The sequence below is a fragment of the Myotis myotis genome, unplaced genomic scaffold (assembly GCF_014108235.1).
Source record: "Myotis myotis isolate mMyoMyo1 unplaced genomic scaffold, mMyoMyo1.p scaffold_m19_p_20, whole genome shotgun sequence".
NCBI lineage: Eukaryota > Metazoa > Chordata > Mammalia > Chiroptera > Vespertilionidae > Myotis > Myotis myotis.
Window position 1 is genome coordinate 19,894,610 of NW_023416325.1, and position 17,393 is coordinate 19,912,002.

Consider the following 17,393-nt stretch of genomic DNA (forward strand, 5'->3'; position numbering starts at 1 on the left):
GTGTCTTACCTGGTTTACTGTTAAATCAGAAAGTGGGGTGGCAACAGTAAGCAAAGGGGTCCCAATGAACCTCTTTTGGCTGGGAGCACGGTTTCATGTAAGAGCCTGTTCCCACAGTGTTGCAAGCAGTATAGCCCCATCCATGCACCAGAGGGTGGGCGGCAACAGCTGTGTCTAATTGGCTCCCACCCCTCCTCCGCCAAGAGCCCCCATGGGCTGAGGCCAGATTCTCTTCCCTGGCAAACAGCCGTCCAGGGAGCCAGGAGCCTTTTTGGGAAGCAGCGCTTAACTCTTTATGGTCACTGGGAGGCCATCTGCGAGGCGATCACTTGAACTCACTGATGGATGAGCAATTTCACAGCTGAGAAGAGTGCGTGTCATTTTCCCGAAAAGCACCCAGTTTGCTCCCAGACTGATCATGCAGACACGGGAGGCTGGCTCCTCGGCATGGCCTCGAGTACCTCAGGGCTGGAGAGGGCCCTGCAGAGACACTTGTCAGTGTCCTAGGGCGACTCTGACCCCAAACTGGGGGGCTTAGAACAGCTCAAGTGGGTTCTCTTGCATTTTGGAGGCCAGAATTCAGGGTATCAGCAGGGCCAGGCTCCCTCGGAGACTTGACGGAATGTGTCCTGGCTCCTTCTAGCTTCTGGAGATCCTGGCTCACACCTGCACCCCTCAATCTCTGCCTCCATCGTCACATGACACTCTCCTGCTGCATTTGTCTCTGTGTCTGAAACCCTCTTCTTAGAAAGACACCAGCCATACTGGATGAAGGTCCCACCCTCCTCCAGTATGATGGCATCTTAACACGACTGCTTGCATTTGCAGCAGCCCCATTCCACACAAGGTCGTGTCCTGGGGGCTAGAACTTCGACATATCCTTTTGGGGAACCCTATTCAACCCACAGTGGACCCACCTGTCCGAGAGGAGAAGCTGCCACTGAAGGGAAGTGTGGACGGCACAGGTGAGCCTGAACCCCAGGTGCTGAACTAAACCCTGGATCTGGCTCCCGCTCACCTCTCCAGCCTCACCTCCATCTCTCCCTGCTCCACCCACAGGTGCATGTGCTCCTTCGGCCTCAAATGCACGTCCATCCCACTTGTCACCCACTACCCCACTTCGCTATCCAGTCTCTGCGTAAAGCGCACTAGCTCACGGAAGCCTTCCCTGGCCCCCTGGCTAGCTCAGGTGCCCTGCTCCCTGCCCCACAATCATTGCTCCCCAGTTCTAGTTTGCACAGCATCCTGGACACCCGCTTTGCAGCTCTCATCACTGGCATGATTAGCTGTTCTGTCGGTCTCCCCAGCAGCCTGGAGGTTCCGTGAGGATGGAGGTCTTGGATGTCTCTTCATCCCTGTATCCCTGATACCCACGCAGGAAGTAGGCACTCAAAAATATTTTTGGTGAATATTGGCCATTTCTCAACTCAAAGGTTATGCTGTCGGAAAAGCCATAGTTCCCCCAAGGCCGGAGCTGGCTTTGTAGCAAAAGGAAAAGTGGAGAAGCGCCCGGGAGCCCAAGGCAAACCAAGCCCTGGCCCCTTGGTCAGGAAGAGGTGTAGGAAAATGGTTTAATCCGAAGACCCTGTTCCCACAGTGAGACCCTGCGGGAGCCGGTAATTCCTCCCTGGACTTCATTCTCCTCTTTTGCACTGTGAGAAAATAGACCCAGCCGCCTCCCAGAGCTGTTACAATGAAGACCCCACCCTCTGACACGCCCCGGGTGCTAACTCCATGCTGGGGTTGGGGAGGGAGGGGTCCCTTTAACATGCAATGACGCATCAGCCTTGGGTGACTGAACCCAATTAGGTACCAGAAAGTTGGGGAAATACTCTCCCTCCTAGGGGCTCGGTTTCCCACTCATAACATTTAAAGACATTTCTAGGAGAGCAGTTTCCTGAGTTTCAAAGGAGAGTCTTAAGGGCCACCACTGTCAGAGGACAGGAGGGGAGGCTGCCCATAACCCGGACAGCTCCACTTCTACCTGCTGGCACCCACACTGGGGGGCTAGGTAAGATTTCTTCCCGAAGAAAGACATTTTTACTGAATAGTATTAATGATCAGCCTTTAAAACTCCTAACTAGAAAATAGGTTCCTGAACTGAGTTTTATGGGCCAGAAAATTTACTAAATAGGGGAACTGCCTAGAGTTGGCAATGTTTTTTCCAAGCAAGGACACTACATGAAATGCAATCGTCATCTATAATCACCCATCATTTCACTTTACAAAGGAAGTTTAACACCAAAAGACTGGAAGGGAGTTATTGCAAACTAAAGGTTTGTTCAGGTTCACTAACATACTTCACGGAAACAGAATTGTGTTTCTTGCTTTTGTTCTTTTTTATTTTTAATCTGGCTGGAAGCTGGTTAAAAACATGGCCATGTCGCAACGCTGGTCTGGGAGCTAGGTCTCTGTGTCATAATTCCACGGGAGCCTGTTCAATACCTGGATTCTAGGCCCAGCCATTACCTGTGCATCGGGAATCCCGGCTTCAAACCCCGGTTCCGTACCCCTGAGCAAGTCCCTTCCACTCTCTGGCCTCAGTTTCCCCATCTGTAAAATGAGGGGTTGGACTCAATGACATGAGGCTCCTACCAATTCTGATCTCTATGAGTCTAGAGCAGAGCTTGAGAATTGGGGACCCCCAAACCCAATACGGCCCACACACGTTTGGGGGTAATACCACCTCACACAATGCTAGAAGATTTGTGGTTAGGAGCTGACATTTATAACTTGGAGGGGTTTCTAATAAAAGTCACGGTCTTCAACTTCTTTTGAAAAATTCAAAGGTCTAGCAGCCCTGGTCCCTCCAAGGAGGGATGCCCTCAAGGAGGACACAGCTCCACTGCAGGGTTCCTGCCCACACGGCACAGCCTGGGTGTAACCACGAGGAAACATCAGACAAACCCAAATGAGGGATATCCGGTAACGTAGCTGGTCCCTACTCATCAAAGATGTCCGAGTCACAACCAGCCAGGCTGAGGGACCGTTCAAGCTGGACACACCGCTACATGTAATGTGTGACCTTGGCGATGCAATGCCAAAAAAATGTTGCTATCCAGGGCCCTATTGGAACACTTGCTGATTAAAGTCTTGATTCGAGGTCAAGTTTACTGAACCTGGTAACTCTGCTGCGTGGTTACGTAAGAAAGTATGCACCTAGTCTCAAACGGCTCATAAAAATAAGAGCGAACTCAGGGTGGGGGATTACAGAGAGAAAGCAGATGTGTGGCAATGTTCAAAACAGACGGGTCTGCGGGAAGGGGGGACAGGAGTCCTTTGTGTTTTCTTGCAACTTTTCTGTAAATTTGAAATATTGTAAAATAAAAACTAAAACTAAAACTCATCATAGAATTGAGTGATTCTCCAACGTTCGCCTCAGAATCCCCTGCAGGGCTGGTGACCCTCGGGCGCTGGACCCCCCCAGAGCTCCCGATGCAGCAGGTCTGGAAGGAAGAAGGCAGGTATGCGAGTCTCTAGCAAGCCTGCAAAGGCGACGCTGTCGCTGGTGGTCCAGGGGACACGTGGTGAAGCCCTGATCCAACCCGGTTTAAACCGTGGAAGTGGCACCAGCAGAACTAGACACAGAGCACGCTGTAAAAGCAGGCGGGGAGCAGGATGGTGCGAGGGACCGTGGTGCTCGTTAGGAACCATGCTGTGTCGTTCTGTTTGCTTCTGGGTGTATATACTGATGCCTACAGAGCATCTAGGTCAGCACCTGCCTGGCCAGTAGCAGACGGTCAGTACATGTCAGGGACCTGCTGGGACCTGGGTTTCTAAAACACAGTGCCAATGACAGGCAATATAGATGCTTTCTGTGTTTGCTGGGGGTGAAGGGGGGGGGTTGGAAGGTGGGGAGCAGCATTCTTGGGGAGAAAAGCTCTCTGGGTTGCTCCAATTATATATATATATATATATATATATATATATATAGAGATATATATATATATATATATGTTTTCCCCTTGGAATTGCCGCCACTGAGTCAGGTCAGACACAATCTTCTCGACCTCTCTCCGGATTCTAAGGTGAGAACGTGGTTTTCAGGCAGCAAACTTCAGTCAAGACAGGCTCCTCCTCCCCCTCTTCCAGCGGGTAATGAACCTTGGCCTCAAGGCTCATTAAACCCCATTATATAATCACCCCCATACCGAGTCTCTTTATAACCCTTCCGGTGGCTGGTTCCTTGGGAGTAGGCAGTTCAGCTTCATCGGTCTTTATTGCTACCTGCTGCTGCCTCCTTCCCCAAATCAGGCGCCCGCCTCAGCCCCAGGCACACCAGGCCAGGCCCTCGGCAGAGGGACAGCTGTTTGTTGCCTGGTCCCCAGGACAAAGAACAGGAGCTGCTTGTAGAAGAGCTGGGGAGAGGGCAGAGTAAGATGGGGGAGGGGAGGGCATGCCGCCTTCTAAGACACCTCCTCAAGTATTTCATGAGACAGGGGCCTCGGACAGAACGCCAGCTGGTGTCATTAGGACCAAGATGGGGACATCCAGGGACCATCAGTCACTTGTTCCCTCCAGTGGCTGCTGCCCTGAGTGCTGGACCCCCACAGGCAGCTCATAAAGAAGCACACAGAAAACTGCAGGGGGGAAAGTACCCTGTCATTCCTCATCCCCAGGACGGATGAGGTGCAGAAGCTGGAGCTGCATTCTTGCAGCTGCCGGTCCCCCACCCCCACCCTCAGGAATGGCCACCACCTGGGACCATGGATGATGCTCTGAATATGGATTGACACTGAGTCCTGGGCGGTACCGACTGGTGAGCCAGTACGGGCACTGCTCTCTCGAAGGCAGCCTGGAGGCCTGGCTGTTCTCCCAGCTGGGCAAGTGCGACAACCTGAACAAGGTCCCTACTTGAAGAGCAAGCAGGCTTCTGTGAGGGCGGCTTTGCAATCTCATTCCGCAGGGGATGGTAGGGTGGCGGGTTCCAAATGAGTGCAAACTCCACCTCCTTCCCGACTTGGTGACCTTGGGTCGGTTCCGTAAACTCGGCCCCAGTTGCCTTGTCTATGAAATGGGGTACCAAGAGCACCTACCTTATGGAGGAGTGGGAAGCTTACGTGAAATAACAGGTGGAAGCTGCTTTAGCCAACTTGGTGGTGCCTGGAGCCTTGTCAACACACAATAAATGCCAGTGGCTATTACTGTCACCGTTTTCATCACTGTCACACACTACCCCAGCGCACAGCACACAGCAATCGCTCCCAACGCCACCCTTTATTGGAACCTGGTGCTTGAAGGCCCAGCCCTGTGCTAGGACATTTACATGCATTCCTCACTCTGTCCTCACTGTCCGTCCCTGCAGGCAGAGCCGGGCTCAGGCTCCGTGACTTGCCCAGTGACACCTCAGCAACCACTCAGTTGCTGTCAAGCCGAAATCGCTTCCACCCGCTGGTAACGAATGAAATGATTCCATCTAGGAGGCATTTTCTCATTCTGAAGAAGCCTCTTTACAGGGGTCATAGAGGCTGCCTGACCTAAGGCAGCTGGGCTCAGAGACCCTTCAAGGAGTCACTGGCAAACAGCTTGTTGGACCAAAAGCGTGGAGGGCATCCGTTCAGATGGTCCTAGGGCAGCGTGGCGGGCGAGAAGGCAATGCCGAGGAAATGCAGCAGGGACGGGAGCCACGTCCACCGCCCTCTGCTTCTCTGGGGAGCCGTTCCCTCCTGAGTCAGCACCTTCCACGGAGCACAGTGGAAGCCCATCCTCGTGTTCTGTCATGGCTAGCCTTGGAGACAGAACCCTCCATACTCGGGGGCTCCTGCCACTCCCCTCCCTCCCCAGCAGGTCACCCCCAGACCAGGGAAGTAGGACAGGCCCTGAGGAGGTGAAGTCCTCACAGCCCATCCGAGGTGGCTCGCACCCTGAGGGCTCAAGGCTCGACTCGGCTCGGCCCTCCTAGGCCTAATGCTGTCTCCCGGCACTACAGTCGGGGGTAATAGGATGGTATGCCACCTCCCCTCACACTGAGGCCTCAGCCAGAGCTGACAGTGACAACCGGGTAGGCAGACTCGGCCTGGCAGGCTCCCTTGGCTGGCACAGTGGGGGGGGGGGGGGGTAGGGGGGGATAGGGAGGGGACTAGAGGCAGGAAGTTCTCTTCTGAAACTCAGAGTGGTGGGAGAATGGGACGATTACAAGCAGGGGGAACCAGCGCCTGGCAGCCATGTTCTCCCAACAGCCCGGCCGGAGTCTCCACACCAGCTTTCTCAGTGAGTCAGGAGGTGCCCAGGGGAAGCTCACTGGGTGAGCCTTAGGATCACAGAGTTTCTAAGCTCTGAAACAGACCCTCGTGGAGTCTCTAATTGTCCAGTTGGGGAAACTGAGACCCAGGGAGATAGAGACAGGAACTCACTGCAGGAAAGAGATGGAATCTGAGCAGGCTAGAGTTGGGCCTGGGTTCAAAACCTAACACCCAGGCAACATCATTCACACCTTCTGAGCCTCAGTTTCCTTATCTGTAAAATGGGAATAACAATGCCTGCCTCAAAGAGTGTGGTCAGCCTTGATGGTGGCAAGGCAGGGACAATGTCACACAGGCAACTGGTGGCAGCACAGAGACTCGGAGAGAGAGCTTCCTGCGGCATGATGTGGAGCCCGTGCCACCAGGCTGCCTCGTTCTGTCGTTTGTTAGGGTCAATGCAAACGGGACTGGTCATTCTCCCAGTGAGGCTCCATGTGCTCGTCCTCCTTTCAGAGAGATCCAGGGACCTCCCTGTCCACAAGGACCAGCGCTGTCCCAAGAGGCACCTGTGCTCCCAGGGCCTCTTAGCCAGGAGCTGCTCCCGCCACAGGCACAGGGAGAAGCCGCGCCTCTCGGATGGAGACCAGTGCAGGTGCCAATGTTGGGAGCCATGGTGAACTCAGCCTGGCTTCCTCGTCTGTAACTCCCTTTGGCAGGAGGCGAGATCCGAATGTGCCAGTCCATGTTTGGTTTGGTTTTTAAACAAGCTATAGGTGTTTCTGCTCTGGCCAGAACGAAAGAACAGAGCTGTGGCCAACCCCTCGAGGAGGGGCTAGAAAAAAGAGGCCGATACATATCCTAGCAGCTGCCAGTGATGAAGCACTTCCTGTGCAGACAGCTCGACACACACGAGCTTATCTAATCCTCACAAACGTCTATGAGATGCCTCTATTGTGATCCCCATTTTACAGATGAGGAGACGGAATCTCAATGAGGCTCTTCAACTTGCTCAAGGTCAGGCACAGGGCTCAAAAGCAACCACGGTGGGACTGGAACCCAGGCACTTCCCCCAGGGCTAGGATGTCCTGCCTCCCCCCACTGTCTCACTCACCTGCTACGGCATCACATCTTTTCCTCACCGGGGCTCACTGAGCCACCCTCCAACGGCCACGTGCCTGCCACGCAGGCCACTGTCACGGAGCAGGTCTGGTCTCTGCAGTGATCCCTCCTGACTAACGGGTAATAGGCTTTCTGGTGCTGACGTGGGCCGCGAGCGCTATTTTGGTCTGTTCTGTTCAGGGCCTGCACCCCTGGGCCTAAACAAGCCAGGCTCTGGAACTTCCCCCAACGACGTCCACATGGGCCTCCTGCTCCCGCGTGGATGCAGGCTCCACATCAGTGGACTGCAACCTGAGCTCGGCCCGGCTCCTCCTGAGTTCCCAGGAAATAAAAGATCTTCTCTTGGCCCTGGATGGTGTGCTCAGTGGTTAGAATGCTGGCCTGCACACTAGAGGGTCACCTGTTCAATTCCAGTCAAGAACATGTACCTGAGTTGCAGGTTCGCACCCCGGCCACAGTTGGGGCGCATGTGGGAGGCAACCAGTCAATGTGTCTCTCTCACATCAATATTTCTCTCTCTCCCCCTCTCCCTCTCCCTCTCCCTCTCCCTCGCTCTCTCCACCACCTTCCCCCCTCCCCTCCACTCTCTCTGAAAAGCGCTGGGGAAAATATCCTCAGGTGAGAGTTAGCCACAACAACAGAGAGATCTTGTCTTGGCCAGAAGACTAGCTGGGCTTTCCTCAGGGGCTCCCCTCTGAAAACGGCTGTGCCTGTTCTGCAAAACGGGCCTCTGGGAGGAGAAGATTAAGTGCCTTCTAAGACCTCAGCCCTTGATCGCCAGAAAGTTCCATTTCCGCTCTGAGTAATAACAACTTCATCTGCAGCAGAATCCACAGGAGCAGAATGTAAACCACCCCGGGCCATGCTCAGCCCAGTGTGAACCCAAGTGCATGCTGGAGATGTAAAGTTACACTGTGCTGACCTGTGTGGGGGAGGATGAAATAACAAAACACAATCACAGAGCCTCATCCACAACAGAAAGAGGAAAAGGCCGGCACCGGCAGCCGAGAAACCGGAGAGGAAAAAGCTGACATTCCCATCCTTGAATGCCCGGCACGCTGGCTTCCCTCTGTTATCCCTACACACCTGCGGGCCAATGACAACAGCCAGTGGACCTGGAGCACCGATGACACCCCTTCCCTTGAATCCATCCAAAGAGGCGTGTGTGGCGCAGGTGGGAGGTGGCAGGCAGACGCAGATGAGGCGTATTCGGGAACATTTCAAGAGCATTTTCACCAAAGAAAAGGAACACAGAGAGAGCGCGCACCTGGCAGAGCGCGCAGCCCTGGCACAGCGACTTACTTGAGGAGAAGCTGGCCTCGCTGTGGACCGGAGGGGTGGAGGGCAGGAAGGGCCCTTGTCCCACGAAGAAGGAGCGCAGGGAGCGCTCGCACAGGAGCGGGGAGCGCTGCTGAGCTGGGAGGTTCTCGCAGCTGCCCACGCTGCTGTGGATCTTGAGGTTCAAGGGCTTGCTTTTCTTCTTGGCTCTGGAAGGGGGACAGAGAGAGGGAAGTGTATGCGTACACACACACAATGAGAGCAGGGAGAGCCGATCTCCTTAGCGCGGCGCCCAACACCCACTCCCACCTTGACCGGGCCTGTGGCCCTCGCCATCCCCGTTTCTCACCTCCCACCCTTTGCTTATGGTGTCCCCAGTGCCAGGAATACCATCCCCTTCTTTGCCTGGTTAATCCCCATCTGTCTTTTTTTAAAATTTTTGTTTATTAAATTGATTGGGGTGACATTGGTCAACATGAACATACAGGTTTCGTGTGTGGGTTTCTATGTTACACGATCTGTATATTGCACCGTGTGCCCGCCACCCAAAGTCAAATCTTCTCCTGTCACCTTGTATTAGGATCCCCTTCCCCCTCCCACCTTCCCTCTGGCTACCACCACACTGCTGTTTGTGTTCTTAAGGTTCAGATTTATATCCCACATGAGTAAAATCATATGGTTCTTAGCTTTTTCTGACTTATTTCACTTAGCATAACGCCATCAAGGGCCATCCATGTTGTGCAAATGGCACTATTTCATCCTTTCTTACGGCTCAGTAGCATTCCACTGTGTACATGGATAAAGAAGACGTGGCCCCTATGCCCATTGGTCCTTTATGACTTGTCTCTGGGGTCCTCCCCTCCAGGAAGCCTTCCCTGACACCAATGCCCCCAGCAGGGCCGAGCGTTCTTCCTCTAAGAAGCCCTGGCTTGGGTTGGCTGTTCCTCCTCAATTCTCCTAAAATAGTCTGTATATATTTCTGTGGCTCTGCTTTCCTATTTTTCCAAATTCACTCTTTCAGTTTTTATCATCCAAGTGGACTGAGTCTTTGAGGGCAATGATTCTGTATTGTTCATTTCTCTGTCCTTGGCAAGTATAGCACAAAACCTGCACACAGTAGGTGCTCACTGAATGCTGATTCAGGGCCCGACCTGGATTAAGACTCTGGCACTTATCACATTGCATTCTAATACCCTGTCTTCCACACTCGACTGCAGGCTCCTTGAGGGCAGGAACCTGTGGTTTCCGTTGTTGGCGCTCTCAGATCCTTGCTTGGCACCGGCTGAATAGAATGAACCTCCCCAGCTGGTTTGGAAACATGCCCCCACTTCTGAAGAGCTTAGGTGATCAGGTTATGAGAGTTTGCTTTAAAATGGCATCCAAAGCTAAGCTCACTGTTCTCCCCACCTCCCCACAGCACCCCATTCAGGTCTGGCCAGGAGTTGGGCGCCCTCTTGTGGCCAAAGTGAACCCTCCTTGCAAATGCCCAAGTTCTGGAAGGAGCGCCCAGGAAGGTGTGTTCATGTAAGACTGGAGGGCTCCCATGTGAGCAGCCCTGCCCAGGCGCCTGCTGCTGCTCCGCTGTAAGGAGCCCAGGGGTGCCCACGGAGCCGCCCCTCACAGGCCCGCCGTCAGCCCTGCGTGTCACCTCCCCAGGGGCCTGTGGCCATGGCGGAGAAGAGCAGGAAGCAGGGAACCGGTGGCATTCATTCCACACGAGTGCCCAGTGGTGCAAATCCAAAGAGACAGTGTCACTTAGGAGTGAAACTCCCCGGCCCTGGGGTCAGGGAGACCAGGCTCGGGTCCTGACAGTGACCTCAGAAGAGTGCTCTCGCCTCTGGGCCTCAGTTTCCTCAACTGGACAGTGAGAAAAATAACAGCGCCTACCTACGGGGGATGTCATGACAATTCTACGAGATCATGTGCCTGGCACAGGGCCTAGCACAGAAGGAGGGCTCAGGTCTCCCATTGTTAACTATGATCAGGTTAAATTCGGTGTCTGTGTAGCATGGGAAGAACCTCAAAGAAGCCAGGCTGTGTTTTTCATCTGAAACATCCACCAACTCTCAACTCACTCCCCCCGACAAATGAAAAGGGTGCAGTCAAACCCTTTAGCCAGAGATACTGTTGTCATCCCCAAACCACAGACAGGAACCGTGAGGGCCACCAAGTGAAGAGGCCAGGTCCTTGTACAATAAGCATGTCAAACTCAAGGCTAACATGGATCAAATAAATGCCACATGCGGGCTGAGGGCCACAAGTTTGACATGCTTGTTGTACAAGGAGAACCAAGTCTAATCCAGCACAAGTTTAACAGTAGCTTAATGAGAGTCCAATTGCCTTAAGCAGATGGGGCAGAGAAGGGGTATATCTAAACAAATGATAGTTGGACAGATGGATGGAATAAAAAGATGAATAAATGGATGGGTGGGTGGATGGGTAGATAGATGAACAGAAGGATGGATGGAGATAAGAATGGATGGTGGATGGATGGAAGGAAGGAAGGGAAGGAGGGAAGGTGAGAGGGAGGGAGGGAACATGGAAGAAAGGATGAAAGCAGAAAGATGGAATGAATAAAGGACGGAGAGGATGGGAGGAAGGCAGGAAGGAAGCGTAGGATCCCTGAGGACAGACACAGCTTACTTTTCTTTCTCTAGCCCCTGGCCACCCCCTGCCTAGGTCTCTAGCTGGCTCTGCACACAGAAGGCTCTAGCTTAGCACACATTAGCCAGCCGCCTCTCGGCGCCCTCCCCACAAAGAACACCGAGGGGCCTCCCCATCTGGCGTTTCGTCTCTGCCCCATTTCCTGCTCCAAGGGTCTGCTGGGCTTTGGGTTACGCAGAGCCACCAGCTCACATGGCCTCTTCACCCTCAGCTTCCTTGAGTGTGGGGTTGTGTCCTCTTGAACTCAAGAGCCATCACCCGGCCAAATCCCTCAGCGTCTCATTAGCAGTGTCTGGAGCGTCTGGCCCGGCCAGTTGGGAGGAAATGACAGGGCTGGGAACAGACAAGGTCCTTGCAGTCATGGTGGGAGGACAGGCGTGAGCTCACATTCTCCCACACCACCCTGCGCAGCACTACGCGCTAACCCGTTTACTGGGACACAACCATTTCCCAAAACTGGAACAAATGCCCGCTGGTCTTCCACGTGGCTCAGTGAGCTGGCCGACCTCTCCATCAGGCCCTTTAAGTCCTTAGCAGTTGGCCTGGTCTGATGACCTACTAGGAGGCCTCCAGGAGAGGCCCTCTTCGAAACCAAATAGCACCAGTTCTTGGGTGAGAAGGGAGGGGCAGGGGTACCTACAGACCCTCAATTCAGGTGCTCAGATTCCAGGCATGGGGGGGCTTGAAAACACAGGGGCCTGCCGGGCCCATGTGGCTCAGTGGTTGAGCACCGACCTATGAACCAGGAGGTCCTGGATCCGTTCTCGGTCAGGACACATGCCCAGGTTGTGGGCTTGATCCCCACTGGGGGGCGTACAGGAGGCAGCCAATCACTGCTTCTCTCTCATCATTGATGTGTCTATCTCTCCCTCTCCCTTCCTCTCTGAAATCAATAAACATGTATTTAAAGAAAGAAAAAGCAAGGGCCTGGTAGGGCTCACACTGGGAGGATAGTTCGTGAGAGGCCACTCTGCTCCTTGGCTGCAGTGTCGGTGGCCACCCTCATTTCCAGCTTGAGCACACCCCACGCGTGGCATTAATAAGCCAGGCTCTGGTGAGAGAGGAGCACGAGGACGCCTTCAAAGGCAGGAGCGGGAGCTCGGGCGGGAGCTGCCTCTCCCCAGGTGTGCAGGGGCATGCCATGCCTTTAGATGGCCCATGAATGGTATTTTTGTATTTTAATAGTTAGAATTGGAAAAACAAGCTTTCACACCACACCAAATTATTTCCTGGCATACAGCTTTATGTAACATACACTAAGAAGAAGAAAAAGAGGAAGAGAACGAAGGACAAGGAGAAGAGAAATTGAAAGAAGGTGGGAAAGAAGAAAGGAGGGGTAGGAAGAGATGGTGATTGAAAAAATGTTACGTAAATTCATGGTTCAATTCCCGGTATAGGTCCCACCAGAATGCTCTGTCCCTGAGCTATCTTTCCACCCAAACTGGACCCAGACCCTTCCCTTCTCTGGCTTGGCCTGACCGTGAACAAATCACCCAAAGTAACCCCCAAATCCTACTTCCCGAAGCCTAATTCACCCCAAGAGCGGCCACCCCTGCCACCTGGTATCTTTTTCCACATCCTGACCCCGCCCTCCTGGGGTTGGCGGGGTCTTGTCACAGCACCTCTATGTTTCTTCAAGCTCCGGCCACAGTTCTGGAGGACACACACGTTTTTCTGATTATTGATGACCGTGGGCCCTGCCCACCTGTCTAGAAGTGAATCCAAGAAAAGTGAATTCAAGAACGTCCTCGTGCTTCCAATGCGCATCCCATTAAAGCTGGTGGGCTCCTCGTGGAGGTGAGTCCGAGGGGCAGCCCTCCAGTGGGTCCACTTTGCCTGGATGCTATGAACGGGCCAGGCTGGCCCCCACCCTGACTATCCATTTCTAATAGGAAGTGTTTGCTGCAGAGAGTGCCTGGGGAGGGAGGAGGGTGGTAATGAACCTGCAGGGAGGGTAAGGGCCTGCACGAGCCCACCTGGGGGGTGATTCCAGCACGCAGGACTGCTGACGTCAGCACTGAGGTCCGGCGGGCTGAGTGGGCAGGAGTCGGCCCTGTGCTGGGGACATGCTATCTCATTTGGGAGAGGAACAATTATGGCCTCCACTTCATAATTAGGGTGACTGGGGTTTTCAACAGTTAATATCCCAGATCACAACTCCATAAAGGCTTGGAGTGTGGTCATAGATTTCACTGGCTTCAAAGCCTGCTATATATATAATTGATTTCAGAGAGGAAGGGAGAGGAGGGGGGAGGGAAAGATAGAAGCATCAATGATGAGAGAGAATCTGACCGGCTGCCTCCGGCACACCCCCTACTGGGGACTGAGCCTGCAACCGAGCATGTGTCCTGACTGGTTCAACCACTGAGCCACTCCGGCCAGGCTCAAAGCCTGTCCTTAATCGCTCTATTAATCCTGCTGTAGGAGCTCCTCATGTACACGCCCATTTTAAAGGTGTGCTTGCAGAAACCCAGAACTGGCCAGTGGTCGGCAAACTCATTGGTCAACAGAGCCAAGTATCAGCAGTACAACGACTGAAATTTCTTTTGAGAGCCAAACTTTTTAAACTTAAACTATATAGGTAGGTACATTATTATTAACTTAATTAGGGTCCTCCTAAGGCTTAGGAAGAGCCACACTCAAGGGGCCAAAGAGCCGCAGTTTGCCGACCACAGGTAGGCCATCGGTTTCAGGATTAGCTGGGGAAAACCAATCTTTCACCCACAGCCTGGGCATCTTGCCAGAAGGCTGGTCTTGGCCAGTTCTTGACCTGGACATGGACAATGCTGCCTCTGCCCCACGGAATACTCCAGAATCCACGGCCTCCTCTCCAGGCAAACACCACTGTCGGCCGGCCCAGCCTCCCCCACCCCTCTGAGCTCACCCAGCCAGCCAGCCTCGGCTCTGCCTCCCAGGCCTGCTCTGTGCGGGCATCCAGGCGCACTGATTTTCCTGCCTCCCTGTGATGAGCGACTAATCTTATTTTTTTGTTCCCCGACCCATAAATCAGTTACAGACCAAATATTTACACAGGCCATCATTTCCGACTGAACCAGGGCTCGTGACAGCCCTGGTTATTAAAAAGGATGACTGATTTGGGGCCGAGATTTCACGGCATGTGGCTGGATGTTTTCTTTTAGGTTTCCTTCCCCGTCCCCTTGCCCAAAGAAAAAACCAATTTCCAAGAAAAACTGGCTCAGAGATCTGCTCTCGCTGTCTCCAGGGGGCCCGTGGGACATGGTCAGCCCCCAAAGTGCTGGCCTGTGCTGGCTTCTCCCCCTTCTCTGGGAGCCCTTCTCTGGCCTCCCCCTGAGCAGGGAACCATTGGACCCTCAAACATCCCCTAACTCAGGAACCCTAAAGAAGAGAGGGGGAGGGGCCAGGAAGGGGGAACTGGACAGCATCATTACTCTCAGCCCAGGACACCCGAGGTGACCGAGGGAAGCCATGTGTTGAGTTGGTAAGATCACCCGGTGGGGCAGCAGGAGGCTCTGTCATTTCCTAGCAAGTCACCGTGGCTACGAGGCTGGTTTTTCCTCCGGTCAAGTGCAGGGATTTGCTGGGTGGTCTCTGTCCCTTTCTGCCCCGTGTGTCTTGGTTCTAATGAGAGCTGCCATTCACTGAGCCCTCACCAGGTGTCCGGCCTTGGGCTAAGCATTCTACTGGCATTAACTCATTCTGTTCTTTGTTGTTGTTAATCCTCACCTGAGGATATTTTTCCATTAATTTTTAGAGAAAGTGGAAGGGAGGGGGAGAAACAGCGACATGAGAAACACACACCGATTGGTTGCCTTCTCCATGTGCCCCGACCAGGGCCAGGAATTGAGTCTGCAACCGAGATACGTGCCCTTGACTGGAATCAAACCTTCAGTCCACCGGCCTACCCTCTATCCACTGAGCCGAACCGGCCAGGGCTCATTCTGTTAAGATGGGGTTTGTCACCTCCAGATGAAGGAACAGAGGGTCAGTGACTTACCAGGACCGCACAGCGTGTAAGGGGCGGAGTGAGGATTTGAACGTGGCTGTCTGAGCTCAACGCTCTTAGAGTTAAAAGACACTGCAGCCTCCCTAGGCCCTAGTTCTGCTGCTCGGCCCACTTCAGCAGGGAAGCACCCTCCCGCGTGGACTCCCATCACCCGACACCTCCACATGAACACGTCCAGGTAAGCATCCTAAGCCAGTGGTTCTCAACCTTGGCTGCACATTAGAATCACCTGGGAATCTTTTTAAAATCCTGATTTCTGGGCCTCATCCTCCGGAAATCCTGTTTCTTTGTTACTAATGTGGCCCCACCCCATAACAAAGAAACAGAATTTCCAGAGGATGAGGCCCAGAAATCAGGATTTTAAAAAGATTCCCAGGTGACTCTAATGTGCAGCCAAGGTTGAGAATCACTGTCCTAAGCGAAGGCAGGATTGAGGGGATCTGCTCAGGTGGGAGCCGGCAAAGGCTTTCCCTCTGCAGGCAGGGCAGCCGGAAATATTTTTTCAGGCAAACGGTGAGATTTTGCCACTATTGAATATTTCACCAGAGATGCTTGATGCTAGGAAAAATGAATTGGGAGTGAATCCTTACGAACATGCCTCAAGAGGCAGTATTTCAATGGAGCAATTCTATGAGAAACACACTGAAATGCGGGCATCACAGCCTGAGAGACAGACAAGAGCATCTACCCGCTGTAAGGGCTTGGGAAGGACTCAGACTTAAGTTACGGAGCCCGGCTGGGCGCCCGCCAGCTGCTAACCTCAGCTGCTCTGTTTCCTTTCTTGTAAAATCTCACCCTTAGAAGCTCCTCTGTCCTCACAGTGATGTCTCTCCCCTTCCTGCAGACCTATGGAGTGGCCTCGGGCAGGGCCGACTCTGCCTGGCTTTGAGTCCTCCTGTTTAGACAATGGGATCACCCCTCCAGACCTTCCATCCGCCCTGGCTTCTGTGGGGCAAATGCGTCAGCACTGGCTGAGCAGAGGGCACAGTAAAACGTCAGCTGCTGTGGTCCCAGCAGCGCGGCATTTCCACTAAGTCACTCGTGACTGTCTGACAGTGTCTCTAGGAAGAAAGTCTGGAACTCTTATTTCCATGTGAGTGTGAAGAACTGTTGCCTGAAATCTGTGTTGTTGCTTTTTTCCAGCCACGGCCTTCGACCTGCTTTCAGCTTTTGCTGATGTGGGAAGAAAACTCACTGCCAATCAACACATATAGTGTGATTTTATCTATACAAATATCCTATCTAATAAAGAGGGAATATGCTAATTGACCGTCACAACCTCACAAGATGGCAGCGCCCACAGCCACAAGATGGTGGCACCCAGTCCCCTCAGCCCCGCCTCATCCAGCCAGAGTCCCCCAGTCCTCTCAGCCCCACAGGGGAAGGCAGTTGGGGGAAATCGGGCCAGCAGGGGAGGGCAGTTGGGGATGATCATGCTGGCAGGGGAGCAGTCAGATGTCAATCAGGCTGGCAGGGGAGTGGTTAGGGGTGATCAGGCTGGCAGCAGAGTGGTTAGGGGCAATAAGGCAGGCAGGCAGGCAAGTGGTTAGAAGCCAGAAGTCCCAGATTGTGAGAGGGATGTCCAATCCTAGCCTAATCCTAGCCTAAACTGGCAGTCGGACATCCCCTGAGGGGTCCTAGATTGGAAAGGGTGCAGGCTGGGCTGAGGGACACACACCCCCCCGGATGAATTTTATGCACCAGTGTGTGTGTGTGTGTGTGTGTGTGTGTGTGTGTATACCGGTATATGAATGTAATTATGTATAAACACACCTACACGTTTGAATATATTTACTATATATTCCTGTGATATATTTAAGGTCACAGAAAAAGAACCGGAAAGGTTTCCACTGAGAAAGACAGCGGAAGTAAGGGGGTTGGGGGAACCTACACATTTGTCTATGTGTGTGAATCTCTTGCAGTGACAATGCCTACCACGTCTGCGTTGCATGTGTAATCTGTAAGGAAGGCAAAAGCAAGGAGGGCAGGGGGAAAGAAAAGGAGGCTGTATATCAATAAAACTTTAATTTAAAAAACAGGCAGTGGGCTACCTTTGGCCCACGGGTCATGATTTTCTGACCATTAGTCTAAAATATCAATTCCAATTGGAATGATGGTGCCAGAGGGGAGGAGGGGAGGGATTGAGAAGGGCAGACTGGCAGTTA

General features: G+C 53.2%; 1 protein-coding gene across 1 annotated transcript in view; it reads right to left on the reverse strand.

The window, feature by feature from the left end:
- The window catches only part of KSR2 (kinase suppressor of ras 2), a 269,125-nt gene that overhangs the window by 109,882 nt on the left and 141,850 nt on the right, over nt 1–17,393 (reverse strand). The window contains exon 5 of the mRNA XM_036354302.1: nt 8,604–8,788. Coding sequence (XP_036210195.1) covers nt 8,604–8,788 — 185 coding nt within the window. The remainder of the gene's footprint in view (nt 1–8,603; nt 8,789–17,393) is intronic.